The sequence below is a fragment of the Dermacentor silvarum genome, chromosome 1, assembly GCF_013339745.2.
Source record: "Dermacentor silvarum isolate Dsil-2018 chromosome 1, BIME_Dsil_1.4, whole genome shotgun sequence".
In the NCBI taxonomy this organism is placed as follows: domain Eukaryota; kingdom Metazoa; phylum Arthropoda; class Arachnida; order Ixodida; family Ixodidae; genus Dermacentor; species Dermacentor silvarum.
The window spans coordinates 304,059,177-304,077,477 of record NC_051154.1 but is presented as its reverse complement, the minus strand read 5'-3'; the positions used below and the strand labels follow the sequence as shown (position 1 = coordinate 304,077,477).

The following is an 18,301-nucleotide window of genomic DNA, read 5'->3' as shown; positions in this document are numbered from 1 at the left end:
GAGTGATTAGGTTCCACATTTCTGCCAGCATAACCGTGTTGGCTCTGACGTAATAACCACGAATATTTTATTTACTCCTAAATTTTTGAAGAGAGAGACCACGCGTGCAGCACAAGATAATTTCGAACTTTTTTGTGATTAGACACAACACTGTAGCAGTGCTGCTATTCTAGGCTGTTTCGGCACTGCAGGTCTCCGTCATTGCGACTACTCTCTGCGATAATACTCTCTCTCACTCGCTTGCTATGGCACGACAATGCTTGAACACGCACGAAATAGCTAAAGGTATCCATTAGCATCTTCCCGCAGCCATCACGGTACCTGTGTCTCGTCCCTATCGTAGCAGTCGGTAACGTTTTCAACACTACGTGCAACCATAGAGAATTGAGCGAAGCAGCAAGCTTCCGCGGTCACAAGCGACAAAATACTTTTAATGTAGAAGTGTCTGCTAACCACCCCCTGCCGGCTTCATGGTGAAGCGAGGACGGGCTGGCTGAAATGTCCACGTCTCGAGTTGCTTCTCCAGTTGAACTATAGCTGCATCGAGATAGCGAAATTTCACTTGGGAAACAGAGGGTCACTGTTTATTTTTGCAGTATAGTAGAAAAAGAAGGTTACAGAGTCACATCCATATCGCAGTATGCTCTTTGCCCGAGAGTATCTCAGTCACGCTCAACTTGACATTTGTATCTTTTCGCTCTATTTGTCGTGCCAAAAAAGTTGGAATAAGTTGTGGTGGTGGTGGGGATGAATTGTAGCAACATGCGGGTTTAGCATCTCCCCCATAGGGTCTGATGGACACTGCGGGCTAAAGATCACCGTGTCTTTAGATGAGCTCGAGCAAAGAAACGCATATGTGGTGCACGTAAGTGCAAACCTTTAAATGAAAAAAAAAAATTGAATAAAAGGCACAAGTTTGTAGCTCGCGAACGTTTTTGCTTTCTTCTTCTTCTGCGTCCTTCTAAAGTTTTTTTTTAAAAAAGAACTTGACACATAAAGTCCACTACTTTACAACGCTACGTGCGTTTTCCGGATGCCGAGGTGCTGTTATAGTAGAGAGACCCGTCGGACTGAGAAAAAGAAATAATAAAAAGAAAACACACCCCACTCTGTGACATGCACCGCTTCCGATTGGCACGCTTGCTGCCACGAGAAAGGTCACGCTGGACAAGTGTAGCGTTTGTCGGCTCCCAAGCCTCTTCTTTATATTCTTCTCTCATCTCCAGTCGCCTCTGCGCATCATCGATTTGCTACCAGAACACTGGCGGCTACGAGTCACGGCAATGTCAGATAACGAGGTTAGCCGCGGGAAAGGAATGAAGCAGAGTGAGGTGGTCGAAAATAAAGGCAACTCAAGAAGTATAGAGGGCGGTGCACGCGCGAAAGGCGGGTCAAAAGAAGATGAAATAAAGTAACGGAGAAGAGAGACCGGTATATATATGTGTCCGAATCGGAGAATAAATCCGCGGAAAACAGGCAGCGATCCGTTTGGCCAGAACAGAACACGGATCGTAATTCTCACCCGCAATTTCGGCGGCGGCCGGGGACGGCCTTTTGAGTCAGCCACGAGGGGGCTTCGCGACGGGCCTGGCCGCCGCTGTCAGAGACAACAAACCGTCCGGCGCGCGATATCGGCCCGATGGGCTCTTAAGCGGCTGCCCGACGAGCACGGACGTAAGGGGAGGGCGGGGGGTAGTAGCCGAGGGATCGAGACTGCACCACTTTCTTTCCCCGGTCCGGCCCGGGCTGCTGGCTTTTATTAAATAGGCCTGGCCTGCAAGTGCGCGTGTGTACCTTGGAGCGGCGGGGCGATCGCAAAGAAGGATTTCGGAATTCGGCGCCTGGCGCTCCAAGGTGCGCGCGCTTGCCAACAACCGGGCTGCTCGCTGCCGCGGCAATCGGGGCCAGGCCCGAGCGGCGCTGTATAATTTATACCGGGGCTAAAAGCCCGAGTCCGGCGCGGGCCGCGCGTGCCACAGGGGCTAAACGACCCGCTCAAACCTCCGACGGGGAGCCAACCTGCGCGCCCGAGGGAAACCCGCGCGATGTTCCGGAGAGGGGCGCCATTGCAAGACAAATGGCCCACCAAATTGGATTTGTGTGCGCTTCGGGTCGGGCCGGGCTATGACTTCCGGCCGCGATTATTGTGTGTGTGCGCGCGCGCGCCTCTCTCTCGAAAGCGCGCACGAGGCGCACACGCAGCCCCCCTACACGGGAGATGCTTGCGCCCTCTGCCGTTCCCTGCGCGCGCGCACACGTAAGCGCTTTCTTTGCGATTGTTCAGGCAGCGAGAGAGAGAGAGAGAGCGGCAGAGAGAAGAGGTGGTTGGGAGTGGGGGGGCATGCACGCACCCCGGTTTTTAAAGTGGAATGCCCGCGCTCCTCCTAGAAGTGGGTGGGTGGGGTGTCGCGCGCGCGCGCGAGTAGCCCGCGCCGCAGGGGCGGTTTAAAACGCGAGTCCGCGCCGTGTGTCAGGGGCGACAGGACGCGAGGCGACAGTAAAAGGATGGTGGATGACTCCGGTCGCGGCAGGCTCGCAGAATCAGAGCTAGCGTCGTTTCCCCCTCGGATGCGCTTGCTTGCCAGGCCTGTGGGTTAGCCCGTAACGCGGTCTGTCGAGCGCTCACACCGGCAAGTGGGGGAGACACCAAGCACACTTTTCCGGCCCTTAATTGGTCACTGAATTCTTAATGGGCGACCCCACCTCCGTTGGCGAGCGCTATTGTCTCTGCGTGCTCGCGCGCGCGTCGTGCGACGGTTGCCTGACGCGGGAGGGGGGAGGGGGGGGGGGGGGGCTGCCGTCGGGCCGACAGCAAGAGGGTCGCGCCGAGAAAACGGGCGAGACGTCTGATCAAATTTTAAAGCCGGCCGCCTTCCACCCTCGGCAGGCGGCGGCGGCCGCCAAGCGCGGCAGCCACCGCCAAGCGAGCTTTTCCCCGAGGTCCCTCTCTCGGACGGCGGCGCGCACACACAATCGGATTTCCCTACAATTTGCAGCCGCTTTTGTTTTCCCCCGGGTTCATCATGCGTGCTCTCTGCGGCGCTCAACTCTTGTCTCGCGCGCTGCTTTGGCTTGCTTCCCATACCCTCCTGCCAGCGGCGAAACCAGCGCGCGCGGGAATTCAGTCCTGCTCCTTGCGAGAGTCGCCATCCGAAGAGAAGCACGGCGCCGTGTTTGCCTCTCATTGAATCCGGCGCCGTCTTGCGCTGCTCGTTTCTGCACTGCGCGGCAGCACTCTCCCGAGAGGTGTCTTGTTCTTTTTTTCGCAACGTTGCAATGCTTGCCGGAATGCAAGAAATGATTGCTACGCCTCCTCCCCACACGAACACTTGCTTTGCAGCGGCCTCGTCTGGCCATGTCATAATTTTTTGTTTTATTTGCTTCATTGGGACAAAGATAAGCTAGCGCGTAGGCAAGCCTCCCCTCCCACCCCACCCCCTCCTTTTCCTTTTTCCCTGAAGTACACGTTTTCTTTTCCTGCTTCCTCCCTCCCTACCTGCCTCCTTGAGAAATGAAACAGGGTGGACTGTACAAGCAGCATCACGTCAACGCAGCCAAAGTTGGCTGTCGTCAGGGCCCATTTTCATCGGTTGTCTATATTCTTATTTTTGCACGACACGGAAGCGTTACGAAAGTAAGCTAAATGAGAAGTAGTGAACGTCCAGTTTAAGGGGCTTGGTAGCGTTATGGCCAGTGGCGAATAACGCGACCAATTAAGGCCAAGATTTACATATTAGACACGGCGCAAGCGCTGTCTGGCGTCATGTCTACTAACACTATTCATTCGCCCACTTCAGTCACACTATTATTGAGTAACTATTCTGGTTCCCATGTTAATGCCTTACCTCGATCCCCCCCCCCCCGCCCCCCCCCCCCCGCTTCTCATGTAATAGCTATTGAGGGCCTTTAAGGGCATTTTGAATAAATGAATATAAATAAATAGACACTTGTCCCTAATCTTTATAATACTCTCTGTTACTTGAAGCAGCAATATTTTGCTTTTGTTCATTAACTATAACAAACGAAATGGAGGAAAGCTGAAGTCACAGTACAAAAATTGTGATGCCCATTCCACGTAAAATGTAGCCCGGTGGTAAGTCGCTAACACTTGAAGTTTTGACGGTAGCTGCAACACATTGTTTCCTTAGGCCGAGGGTTAAAACTGATATGAGCTTCATAAGGTTATTATTACACACGCACACAACACGCACGCACGCACGCACGCACACGCGCACACAACCTAGAACATTTAAACATTAGATCATTAGGTCACTCATGTGTGCCAGTATGAAGGAACATGATAATTCAAAATGCTTGTCTGCGGTACTGTGTGCACGCTTCGTTGCATGGCGTCATCTTCGTTGCTGCCTGCAATGCGGCAGTGCAAGAAACAATACATATGACGTTATTCAAGCTGGTTTACGGAAGAAACCCCCTTACCACACTTGGCGGCATTCTACCGAATGCCAGAGACGAAGACAGCATCGACGTCGCTGGCTACCTCCAGCACGCCGAAGAAGCCCGACAACTCGCCCGCATGCGCATCAAGAACCAGCAAAGAACCGACAGCCGGCACTTCAATCTTCTACGGCACTATGAGGAATACCAGTCCGGCGAACATTTTATTGCGATAGCAATTATATGGACACTTGAACCGGATTTCTGCCGTCGGCGTCGTCGTCGCCGTCGTCGTCGCCGTCGCCGTCGCCGTCGCCGTGAGGTTCCCTATAGATAATATCTTCGCCGCGCGCCGTATGCCCGAGAGGAAGCGTGCGGAGACGCGCGCTATCACGGAGAGCGAACGCACTCAATCTCCCACGCGCAAGCAAGGAAGCAGGAAGCCAGCGCCGGAGGGAGCAAGGGGGGGGGGGGGGGGCGCACTTCTCTGCCAACAACCGCGCTCGTCGCTCGCTCGCACCGTCTCTTATCTCCACACGGCTCTGACCTTTAAGTGCATTCGCCGCTCAGTTTCCGTTGAAGCAATAGACCGCACGTACCTTCGCCCGCTGCAGCGTATGCTTGCTGCCAGCGTTTTGACAGTCGTTGTCTGCTGTCATTCAGTGTGATCTCTTCGTGTTTGTGCGCGCTCACACCACGCTTGTTCATTCAGTTCGTAATAGTCGGGCCACATTTTCCAACGCACGCTACACACGCAATGCTGCCCGGATCGGCAGTGCAGCGCTACAGGTGTGTCCCTTCGCACGCGCTGCCCACGGGAAGCGCTTCTCATCAACACCACCGTTTCACACGCGCCTTCTCGTGGTCATCGAGTCTCTCTTCATGTCGGTCTACTTACGCCGCAGCACACCTGCTTACTTAATCAGCTCATGTTTACTACAATTCATATTGCTACCAAAGCCGCTCACCTTACTTCGTATGACATTGCTGTGTTGCTATCGCATTCATTGCTTCGCCCTTAGGGCGAAACTGTGACATTTTTTTTTAGGTCTGCGCACCAACACGCCGACGTGTGCCCAGTGAAAAAAACTGCTGGCTCTCCCGTCACCGAGAGTAGATTTAAGCATGAAATGGCTACCGGCAAAGCATATTCGTGCCGCGACGCAGAGCTGAAAGCTTACTGAGCCGAAATGAAGCTGTTTTGAACTGAACCTCGTTGCAAGTCTCGTCTCGGTTAAACAACCATCCGCGCCGCGCCGGTCGCTGCCGACCTGGTCACGAAGCGTGGCGCCATCTCTCGAAGGAGGTGGCGCAAAACCCGCGCCGCGGAACTCACAGAACGCTGGCGTTGAAAAGAGCACAGGCAACCCTGTCTCAGCGCAAAAGATCACAATTAAGTGTATGGTGCACTGTATCTGCCTTTTGAACGTCGCCATTGGAAATGACAAATTAAACTTCAACGTACTAGAAGTTACAGCTTGAGTGATAGTGTGAACAAACATTGGGAAAAAATTGGAAGCATTATTTTTTGTACGTTGTTTGGGCAGTAATTAGCGTATGTAATGCGGCCCTGTACAAGGGGTTGCGGGCCAGAGACCACATTTTCTTAAGTTTCAACTGGTTGCCCGGATGATCTCGTTTTGCTCTCGCAACAATGCCCGGATGTTCTCGCAGGTTCTCGTTTCGTTCTCGCGCCAATTCTCGTCTTGAGTGCCCGAATAACGGCTCTGTATTTTCGCTCAAGGTGTCTTGAAGGTCGCCGACAACGGGAGCTAAAATCATTTTATGCTTAAAACGTCTGCGACGCTATTTTGTGTCATACAAGATGCTGCGATGTCTTGGTGCACTATGAGGTCGTGCCCTACGGTGTTTCGCAAACAAAGCGGCTGCATACACGACCTGAAGTCGTCCGCATCTTAAGCCGTTCTACGCTATTTAACGAACTGTAAAACTTTAATTGTTACTTGGTTTGTTATGTTCTATATTTACGTGTATTTCATCACTTTCATGCTCTGTTTGCAGCAGCGGGACGATGCTTTTTAAGAGGGGGACATTGATACGCGCACATTACTTATCTTTATTGTGTGACAGTCTTTCACCGGCTGACCACTGTTACAAAGTTATCGCTCGGTGGAAGACGCGCCTACATGTATCGTAACTTCCCCCGAATGTTTCCGGCGATTCTACAGCAAAAGAACCTTGTTTTAAAAGGTTGCGTGAGCGACGCAAATAGTGACGTACACACATTCTCGAACGTACGCACGTACCACTGATTACGCTGTAATGTCCGATGAGTCATGTGTAAATAGCCGATGGACTTGACCCTTAGATACCATTTCAAGGACCCGACGATTGTGCTTGTCGCTGATGTTGTGTTTTGAGTGTTATTTAAATTCCTAGGCCCAAGTTCACTCCATAAGACACGCTTTCGGCAGTGTCCTGTTCTTCACCGTCACTACAACGTGACAATATGCTCGCTAGCGCTGAACTAAAACAACAACAAAAGAATCGCTATGCCTCATGTGAATCGTCGCGATGGCTTTGTCACTTTCATACTACACGCAACATCGGACAGAATCGGGCATTTGTGAACATCGACGATGCCGTGCAATGCTGGCACGTCTAAAACTTGAAGTGCAAGTTTTTTCCCGCGGGCTCCAGGATCGCGAGTATACACTGACGACACGAACAACTCGCGTCTCCGCGTTACCTGAAATGTCCCTCCTTCCCCCACCGAGAAACGCGCGGGAACCGCGGCGCTGCGAAGTGCGCCATCAAGAGGCTTCGCCATTTGGATTCCGAAGAAACGATATGCGCCACTTTCGTTCCCGACCATCATCACGCACACTGCGCGCTTTCGCGCGCGGCATTTTCGGGCGGCGATCGCTCTCTCAGCGGTGGCACTTTCACGGAAAGTGCCGCGGGCCCAGAGCTGGTGCCGGCCGATTCGCGGCGCCTACCGAATGAACTAGTCATTGCTCGGCTTCGCGTGGGACCGACGAGCGCTTCTTTTCAGCGCTCGTTGGTCGGGAATAGCTTTGCCGCCGCGCCGTCCGCTCGATATGATAGAGACAGCCCGCGAAAGGGCGCCTCCACGGCGGCGGCGGCAGCGGCAGCCGCATCAAGCCGCGCTGATATGGGTGCCGGAAAACTTTTCTCACCTCTTCAACATTCCCCTTTCGCATTCAGTTCGACCAAGTCCGACGGGATTTTTGTTGGGCGCGCTCGGCGCTCGGGCCTACGTCGCGCACTCTCGTCGCCGCCGAGATGTGGAGCCGCCCTTCAATGTGGGACGAGAATGCAGCGAACTGGAATCCTTTGACGCGGTGCTGGAGAGAGACGCCGCCGCCTGCACTGGCTCTCTCTCTCTCTCTGCGTGCCGTGCCTCTTATTTATTTATTTTCTCTTGCCGCCACCGAGAGAGAGAGGTTCGCCGTATTCTACAGTTCAACGCCGGCGCGAATATACGAACGGAGGGCGCCTGAATATGATTGTCTCGTGCCCGCTCATCTCGCACAGGGCTAGGGGATTCTATTCCCGGCGTGCTCGACCCTCATCTTTATTCGCATGGCGGGAGTAGATTGCTTTCTACAGCTTTCTCAGGAAGGCAGAAATGAGAAGAATCCGGGAAATACGAAAAGCTGTAGAGGAGGCGAGGAAAGCTTTCGCCGCCCCATCCCTCCCCCGTTTTTTTTTATTTCCCCTTCTCTCTCTGTCGGGCGCGTAACTTTTATTCTGAGCCTGGTATTCGTCTCGGAAGAAAGATTCCTGTCACAAGAGAAGAGCCCAGATGAGATAGAGCGTGGGCAAAGTGGCGATTGTAAGGCGCGAGAATTTTTCGTAAAATGCGCGCGCGTGAAGTTTGTCTTAGAGGGTTATAAAGTGCGTACTCCGGATGAGTGCATATGGACTACAACAATTCACATGGTGCGAATAGTCATCTTCTGAGAAAGCCATCAAGCTCAGATAACGGTATACGAAAGAAATGGAACTGAGAACTTCGATCAACATAAAAAAGTCGCAGTTTTAGCCGATAGATGGAGCATCGATTGCGATAGCAAATTAGTTAATACAGCTATGCGAAGTAAGGATAGTAGTCTTATCGGCCGTGTAAACTTGTAAAGCATTGCTTACTAACTAAATTAACAAGCATGGTGTCACGAGCGCACAAGCAAACGTGAACACATCTCACTCGATGACCGCGGAAACTTGCTGTCAAAACGCTGGGGTGAGCAAGCGTGACGAAGCATCGAGTGAATTCACCTTCGTGCTGCCTCTCGCTTCAACGCGAACTAAGCGGCGAAAACACAGCGCACGCGAAGCTATGAGCACTCGGCTGATAGCTTCGTGTGAGCTCGGGCCCTATTTTCGTCTTCGTGTGCGCTCGGGCCCTATCTTGATAGCTTCGTGACCGCGCGGGCCCTATCTTGAAAGTGATCGAAGATAACTTTCAAGATAGGGCCCGCGCGGCCGCGCTATACGCAGCAGCCGCCGGAATAGATTATTAATAGTTATTAGCCGCCGGAGAGATTTATTTCTTCTCTGGGGACTTCTGTAAAAGAAATATTGATGAGAATAATATCTGCGACAAGCACCATGAAAATTTGCTGAAGTGCTCTTGAGAACTAACGCTGTTAAAAAAATGCACAAATGACACTATCCGCCGCAAAAGAAATTTTGAGTGCCCATATCGGAAACAGTGTATTTTTATGGGACCGAAGTCATTCGCGATTACGCGGCTCGATAAAAACACATGAAAAAATTATAGGGGTGTAGAGAATCGCTGGCATTTCGGATTAATTTCTAAATGTGCCGCCAGATGGGTGACCTGATATTATTATAAAATTTCATAAGTTGTTGCTTAGACGAGGCAATATTACGCACGTATGCACGCTTCACTCATACAAAAGGTGCAAGGAAAAGCAAATCTTCAAATAAATCTTATTCTTCGCGGTGTTTGTCACTGCAACAGATGTTTGGACTAAGAAAGTTCCCAACGCTTGATGCGAGTGAGAGAAAATGTACAGAGGCGCTAGTATATGACATTGTTCAATCATGTCCCATCGTGGCCAGTCATTCCAGGTCAGATTATAGGGGCCGAGAATATTCTGCAGTGATCACAGTTTGGGAGGCCAGCTGGGAAGTGGCAAGTTATAAAATTCAAATTTATGATTTTAGTTAAACGCTTATCTGGACCTGTTGACCGCCACAAATCATCACTGTCGCCACTGACCCTGACACTGTAACCACTGACAAAGATGACAGTGTCACCACTGTAATCTTTCTCATTTTTGCCATTCTGCATTAGCTGGCTCAACTGGCTGAACCAAGCAATGGTCCCTGCTTAGCAACGTCACTTTCAGAAATGCATGCGAACGAATGCAGCCACGCTTCCACGTGCGTCAGCACTTACGTGTCCGTTGACGCATTTAATTCCGCCATTGTTCTTCCTGCAATTCCTATGCTGCGTGTCGTCGTTGTGAGAGGCTGCGATACCAACGGTGGCACGTGATCATTGTTGACCGCGTGTCACGTAGCGAGTCTAGCAGTTACACGCTTTTATGGTACTGGAGGCGAGCGAGGACTCTTGGCCTCATCGTGCACAACTCTTGAGCGTGATGATGATGATGATCATGGTTTATTGGCATCTGCTTTGAAACGGCATCGCGACAAATTGTCACCTAGCCTGCTTGATCCAATCAGGTATGTTCAGTCTGATATTCTGTCTACATCTCCTTAATCTTTCAAATCTTACTTAAAACTTCTATATCTACCTTGTACCTTTTGCCTATGCCTGTAACAGATTGTAGCCAGCACTGCTACAAGAAGGCCACTACGCGGCCTATAACAACAGTTCTCGCCGCAAGTGCAGTGCCTTGATAATTACTCCCCAAAGCCGTGGACGTAGTCCAAGTAGGCTTCGTTCAAACCAAGGGCATCATGGAGCGACGTGCGCAACAGTCGAGCGAGCACTCACCGGTGTGTATGTACGTGTGCTTCTTCATGTCCGACTTCTGATGGAAGCGCTTGCCGCAGTACTCGCACGGGTAGGGCCGCGTGTCCGAGTGGATGAGCAGGTGCGTCGACAGCGTCGAGGAGCGCTTGAACGTCTTGCCGCACTGCTTGCACTCGAAAGTACGCTCGGACGTGTGCACGGCGCGGTGCTGGCTGAGGCTGACCTCGTGGCCGAACGTCTTGTTGCAGAGCTCGCAGGCGAAGGGCCGCTTTCCGCTGTGCGAGCGCCGCGCGTGCACCTCGAGTCCGTGGGCCGTGGAGAACATCTTGTCGCACTTGAGGCAGGAGTACACGTCAGACAGCGGGTGCTGGTGCAGGTGGTGCAAGTGGTGCAGGTGGTGGTGGTGGTGCGCCGCCGACAGCAGGCCGGCCGCCGACAGGGACTGCGGGCTCAGCCGAGGGCCCAGATCGAGTCGGCTGCACGGTGACTGCGCAAAAAGAACGCACCCAAAACTCAAGCTCGTCTCAAGCTACGCACGCATATTCGGAAGGCAAGTTATTCACCTTTCTCCCTTTACATTTTGCGGCATCGTTGTTGAACTTAATTAAGAAACTCTGCTCTAACATATATATGCGCGTGCCCTGCTTCTTGTCTGCGATCACACGTCCTCATAAGTGATGAGATTCTTGAAAATACAACAGATACCTTCGTGTACAAGCTTTTAATTAGACTAATACATAATCCACCTCACAGAACACGCATGTCGCACAAGTGCTAATGTAATTTTCCCCCCCCTCCCCCCCCAAAAAAAAATATGAACACACAGGTAACCTTTAGCTCGTGCTGTATTTAGCGTTCATCTACTACTCTTGGAGGCATAATCCAATAAGTATCAGTTCGTATACACCATGCTGATCTCACTTATTTGTTCCTGTGTTGAATATAATAGTCGTATCTGACGACGCGCGACATGTCGTGCTGTCTTTGTCTTAGCGGTGTACTTTCGACAGCACAAATCGTGGTACATTCTCTCACAACATAGAACATTTTTTTAAACAAAACTTACATTGTACTCCAGAATTATTTTTCACCCTCGGCAACAACTGTTGCCGCTACCGCGCGTGTGTTACAGGCCTTGAAGGCAAGGTAGGAAATTGTAGTCAGGGCCCGTATTCACAAGACTTCTGTAACGCTAGAGCATTTTCACAATGGCCGGCGTTAAGGCGCCCGCCACTGATGACTGCAATTAGTGTGATCACTAGACGACTGCCTCGACGATGGCCAATCTTAAACGACACGCACATGAGAGAAGTGTTGTGAATACCGACCCTAAAGGGAGGCTTACGTGACAACATTGTGGGGAACAAAGGGTTAGCTGCATCTATCTATCTATCTATCTATCTATCTATCTATCTATCTATCTATCTATCTATCTATCTATCTATCTATCTATCTATCTATCTATCTATCTATCTATCTATCTATCTATCTATCTATCTATCTATCTATCTATCTATCTATCTATCTATCTATCTATCTATCTATCTATCTATCTATCTATCTATCTATCTATCTAACGTCACAGTATTGTCCCATGCCATCGCGAAGCTGCAGCTAAAGGCTCCTACCATGGAGGTTATGAGTCCTCCACCGGGCTCGCCGGAAGAAGGACTGAGGGCTTGGCGGCTGGGAGTCTTGGCCGCCTGGGACGGTGGCGTCGGCGGCGAGGATGCCGCGCTGCCGAGTCCCAGAGGACCCTGTGCGGGACTCGAGGTGGTGGTGGAGGCCGGCGGCAGACCATGAGGAGGGGGCGGCGGGGCGGCTGGAGGTGGCGCGACCGCGTCGGCGAACAGCCACGGCTTGACGGCGCCTAGCCGCAGGTCGCATGTGAGCGAGCTCAGGGCGAAAGGCCTCAAGTGAAGCGCCGACAGACCCTGTGCCGCCGCCGCAGCGCTGAACAGCTTGGACGAGTCAGTAACTGCCACCCCAGCCTTGCCGCCGCCTGTGGAAGAACACGGTCACGTCGCGGCCGTGTCAAGTTTATATCTATGCAAAAAAGAGGGCAAATATAAGCTCAACAAGGCCGCTGACTATCAACTAACCAGTCAACGTTTGCAAGTTTCCGCCGTTGATAGTCTCAGCGCTCGTGTTGCGTGCAAGTGTGTTAGCTCTCTTTCGCGTGCGTCGCATGGGTTGACGAGCATGTAGGGGAAGCGGTCACAGGCGACAGACCAACTTCGTCCCCGTTCCCTTGTGTCGTTTTGCGCGACTATTGCTTTTTAAGCTCAGTGGCCTAAATTACGCATTTACCCAATCATATTGCAAAATATTCGCACGAAAGCAGTCGGTATGCTGAGACTATCTGCTAACCATGTCCTTGAAAAAAAGAGCCTGGAGGAATTTGTGCGATACAACAGCTTTAAGAACAATTCTCCTGTTTGCGCAGTCGAACGCCTGCTTTATTTCGTAATGCTAAATTGTAATTTATTTCCCCACGCCATTATGACACGATGCAAAAAGCATTGGTTAAGCATGCAGGTGATGAGGTCCCAGCTTTCAGCGATGGTTTATCTGGAAATTTAGAAAACGATCCTAAGCATTCAACCACCCACTCGTATATTGTAAAGTAGCCTGAAATTGCATAAAAAGAGCAACTTAGCGGGTTGTGGATACTTCACGGATGAGCGAAACCACATGACAGAGGTACGAATGAAATATTTTCCTTTCTTTCTTCCTTTCTTTCTTTTTGCATCAACCTTGTGGCAGCGATGTCTTAGTAATGAATTGGGTTTCTTAACAGTGCGAGTCACAAAGTAAATGAGCGTTTTGCAATGTGATGAACAATTAAAGTGTTTTAATTAAATAATTGTCAGGTATTTTTCTGCCGATTGCACACGCGTTTTACATTGAGGCTTAGAAGGTATTTTCTGCCGTATGGGTGGTAATCCGTGAACACTTCTATTTACAATAAGGAAATTGAGTTGAAAAATAGCCAAATTTTTTAGAAGAAAGTTTATGAGTGAATGAGGACATTTGCTTTAGAATAGGATGTGTAACATAAGCCTGATATACCCAATAACTACAGCAGGACTTGGTGCGATGGGTAAGTCTGCGTTGCTAAATTATTTAGATATCAAAACTCTGCTTTCGGCAACTTGCTCTACTGATACGACACAGTGTCAATTGCACATATACTCATTGGCACTCCTATTGCTGCTTGCACTCGTATTGGAGCTCCTATTGCTGTTGACACTGTTTTTATTTCTTGTGAGGTTTCAAGGGGGGGAGGAAGGGAAGAAGCCATTTGCCGCACGTCGACAAACTGCGATAACTACTGAGTCAGTAAACTTGTGACAAAGTGCTTCCTGTATGATTGCTAATTAATGACAAGGAATTAACAAATGATAATGCACGTAAGCAAGACTATTGTAACCACAGAAACGAGCAGAATGGCTCCATTTTTCTCGCTTTATGCAATGCCTTTTTACGAACACAATCGTTGCTTCGCATCTGCACATTTTGCGCGCTACACCTTTCCGCCCCTGCATGCTCGTTTGACCGTGAACGGTGGGCCAATCAAGCGAAAACATGCTGCGTATCCCTTGTGCGCATCCTAACCCAAGTGCAACCCCGGAACATTACTAAAAAACTTGAAGCCCAGCGATGGATGCAGACAAGTGTCGCAGCGCCCCCATTAAAGGTGACACAAGATTTTTTCCAGGCCAGAAAAAGGGTCTTTTTGTAGCTTAAAACGGAAATTAATTTGTTTACAGACATCGCAAAAACTGGAAAGGAGAGAGTATAAAGACATAGAGCTCTACCAAAATATAATAGTATTAAACATCGTAGTGTGAGTGAATGACGAGACATTCCGCCCTTCTGTTTGTCTACACAGGCTAGTGCCACGAGGTAAGTGATGTGCAAAGTGCTTGAAAGACCATCCAATCACTCACTACCCGAGCAGATAATTCTAGGCCAGTGCTCCCAAAGAAGCTCCGCTCACAAGTCTGTATCGGCGCTAATGAAGGTCCTGGGAAGGCCTACAAAGCAGACTTTAATCACGCCGCTTGCTATCGCTGTATTTATTATCTACCCCTAATGATATCTTTCTCTTTTTTATCCCTGTACCTCCCTCACTATGTTCAGGGTAGCCAACCAGAATTACCTCTGCCTAACCTCGCTACCTTGCTAAGTATCATTTGTGTCTCGTTTTTTAACCTACATATCTTAAGTAAAGCTTCGCCACTAGCAACTCGTCTATGCGGCAGAGCACGCTTTAAAGGATTCCACGCTGGAAGAGCGTGGTTGCGGATGCGAGGAAGACACATCTCTAACGTTGGCACAAAAATTATGCAGAGCCCACCCAGTGTACGAATAAATATTTTGCAACGCAGTTTACGGGAAGCTGGCTATCTACTATCGATTGGGGTTGCGCAAAGTTTTACCAAATGAAACGTGCTTCCGTAAGGCACGCAACTGTGCGTGTTTGTGACGCGACCGCGTGTCTGATGATGAGAAGACGAGGACACAACCACGTCGGCTTCAGAGTGATGATGACGATGATAGCCTTAACATCAACAGCATGACGGCAACGGCATAACGGGGAGGATGATGGCATCCCGACGACGGAATTGGCATGAGGACGACTTCAACAATGATGGCTCGATGACAAGGGCGACGATGATTGCATGAAACTTGCTCTGCATGCCACCGCACTAATTTCTCGCCACGGAGACGTGGGTAAAGCTGCGCTTGCCTGGGTGCTTTAGATTTTAGAAGCAGATCGTTGCTATGCGAGATGACGCTCCAGTCAATCGTCTCAAAGCGCTAGTTGGCGCAAGGGAGGTATCCATGCCTCTGCTGCCTAGAGGTAGCGCGTCCGGCTGCTGCGCTGAGGTGCTCTCCTTTAAATCCCACCACCGGGCCCGGCACTTACTATTAATTTATTTTTCCGGCACCATACAAGGCCAGAGATGTCACGGGCGCAAATTGGCTGGCAAACGCCAAATAATGCTTCGAATGATTATACTTCTGGGCATGATGAGAAGAGCATTCGCTCACGCGCGTGCAGAACAGTTAGTATGCCCAGAAGGACAGCACTTAGTGGGCAAAGAGGTGCCGCGCATTCTACTCACAATGCTGTGAGAGTCGGAATTGATGAACTCATTGTGACACATCATGGCATGGAAAGAGATGCTGAAGCGGAGCACTTGTCGCCTCAGTCTGCCAGGCTAACATCGCCTGTAGCAACACCACCACCCTCCTCTCGGAAAAAAAAAAGAACCCAGCAACAAATGGAGCATAAGTGAAGGAACAGAACACTGCAAAAAGCCCGGTCCACTCGCCTTTTTTAAAGGCAGCCAGTCAGGTGTATAATCGATCAATCGCCCCGAGGACACAGAGCCCGCCACAACCTCGCGTGCACTGTGTGGCGGGTAGCTGCCGCGAACACGGCAAGAGCGCCAAAACAAAAGAAGACAAAAAAGTATTCTGACAGACAGATAAAAAGTAAAAAAGGCGCGAGAAACGCGAAGACAATCTGGACACAAAAGGGAAAAGAAATAGAAAAAAAAATGGAGCGAAATCAAGCAGTGCGCACGCAGGCAGCGTCCACGCCGTCCCCAGGAGACAGCGCGATCGAGCGAAGTGCGCGCAGCACGGGATGTGGAACAAAAGAGAGTCGCCCCCGCGCCCCGACAGAAGAAACAGCAGCAGGTTGTCGGAGCGAAAAGTTGGCGCTTGCCGGGACGTCCACACGTCCACGTTAATCACGCGAGCGCTACACTTCCAGCAACAGGCGTCTCTCCCCCTCCTCGAGCGTGCTACGCTTGGAAACGGGCCACGCTGGGGAGGCCTCGGCCGGCGTGCAATGAAATTAGCGCCCTGTCTGGCGGGGAGAGCAAAAAGCAGTATCGCTTTCAGCCCAGGGGTCCCTCAGGACCAGGGGACGGACGCGCGCTGCCACCGACGATGCTGCTACAGCAGCGAGAGCACGCGCGCCCGAGCTCGTGGGGAGCGCCGAGATCGGAGCTGGGAAGCAGCTCAAACGGCGAAACGCCGCGGCCTACATCTCCTCACGAGCGGCGATGCAGACAGCGAGAGCAACTCTGGATGGGTAGGGAAATTGTGCTCTACCTTTTCGACACCGTAAACCACGGGGATATTGCTAAGCGTAGGGAAGGCACGATAGGATGAACTCTGGTCAACAAGCTTTGTTTGTTTTGCTTTGCCTTCAACGCAATCCAAAGAAGCGCAGTACACGCGCAAGGAGCGCAAGAAGTTAATCGCAGATTGTGAATAACTTGAGAGACAACAACTTTCCTGATGAGAAGATTTCATCTGCGTGTTCTGTCATCTCGGGGGCGATAACGTGAGGTACAACGGTGGTCCTAGGTACATCAATTTTTTACTGGTTTAGTTCGAAATGCTCATTGCTTCTGTGAACCGGAGAGGAGAGCGCAACGAGAGTAGCGTATGAACAGTATTCCGCAGATGGATTGACGAAACAGTGACCACTGCAGGAATTCACGCCATAACCACTTTTCGCGCACGTTCACACAATTGATCACTTCATTGTATGCAGCTGCTCACATAAATGTGCGATTCCCGTGACGAGCCTACTATAGGCTTAATTATGGGGTTTTACGTGCCAAAACCACGATCTGATTATGATGCACGCCTTAGTGGGAGACTCCGGAATAATTTGGACCACCTGGGGTTCTTTAACGTGCACCTAAATCTAAGCACACGGGTGTTTTCACATCTCGCCTTCATCGAAATGCGTCCGCCGTGGCCGGGATTCGATCCCGCGATCTCGTGCTCAGCAGCCCAACGCCATAGCCACCAAGCAACCACGGCGGGTGCCTACTAGAGGCTACTTGCATGCCACGCCTGGGGTTGGAAGTGGAGAAAGCGGTGACATTTTTCGGCAGACTTTGACCGGGAACATAGTTGATTGAGTAGAAATAAATGTTGTTGGTTTTTGGGAACCCTGACCCATACTCCACTCACCAGTGGGTAGCAATGCGCACCCACTGTACAAAAGTATATTCGGGACGTAGAAGTCACCGTTTCCAATGGCCCGCATTTTGACACTCTGGTGGAATACTGCACCATGTATCTCAGAGGAAGCGATAAAACAAAAAAAAATCGTCTGTTAATGTACCAGTGCCTGGCCACATGCCAGCCGGAAAACAATGAATAAAGTGAAGGTAATTGTTCAAAATGCTTCAGCACCAATCTTATTTGCTTGAAAGTGAGAGCAACACCATGTTGCACGTTAATTCCCGATGGTCCCACGAAGCACGATCGCTCCGCTTAGGATGCTTCCACCACCGTCGTGTGCTGTCCCGCCATGGACGTAGGAACGTTTCCGCAAAACGCCTCTTTAACTGCCGTCCGCCATTGGCCGATGGCATCGCGGGCTTTTTACAATTAGGTAATTTACCTTTACATATTTGTGCTCAATGAAAATGCCTTTTTAGTCGCAACCATGGGCCCTATAATGTTAAACTATTCCAATCTGTTTTTTATTCCAATCGCCCGACGTCAAATTGACGTAACCAAGCATCGGGCGGTGACCTGCAGCGTTGTTTGCACAGTCCAATCAAACGCTCTCCTAGTTTATAGGAGGTCCCTTTTATTGGCTTTCAAAGAAAATAGCATTGCCTACCTTCACTGGTTTTTCTGATCTAATTGGCTGACAAGAGGCGAGGAGCACGCACAAGTAGAGAGGGATTTGGCTGGACCTAGCTAGCTGCCGGCGTCTGGGATTGGTCCGCGCTTCCCCTTGCTTAGCTTGCCGTGGTTGGCCGAAAATCGCAGCGACGTGCAACGGACGGTTAAAAATGCCGCTAAAACGGATCCTCAGCGAAGATCAGTTGGCAGAGGGATGTTGTATACGTGGCCGAAAGGCCTCCACAACGTTATACTACGACGCAAAACTTT

General features: G+C 50.6%; 1 protein-coding gene across 1 annotated transcript in view; it reads right to left on the bottom strand.

The window, feature by feature from the left end:
• Window positions 1-18,301, bottom strand: part of LOC119437266 (zinc finger protein Gfi-1) — an 81,807-nt gene that overhangs the window by 27,566 nt on the left and 35,940 nt on the right. The window contains exons 3-4 of the mRNA XM_037704305.2: window positions 11,983-12,356; window positions 10,376-10,841 (exon numbers count right to left, since the gene is read on the bottom strand). Coding sequence (XP_037560233.2) covers window positions 10,376-10,841; window positions 11,983-12,356 — 840 coding nt within the window. The remainder of the gene's footprint in view (window positions 1-10,375; window positions 10,842-11,982; window positions 12,357-18,301) is intronic.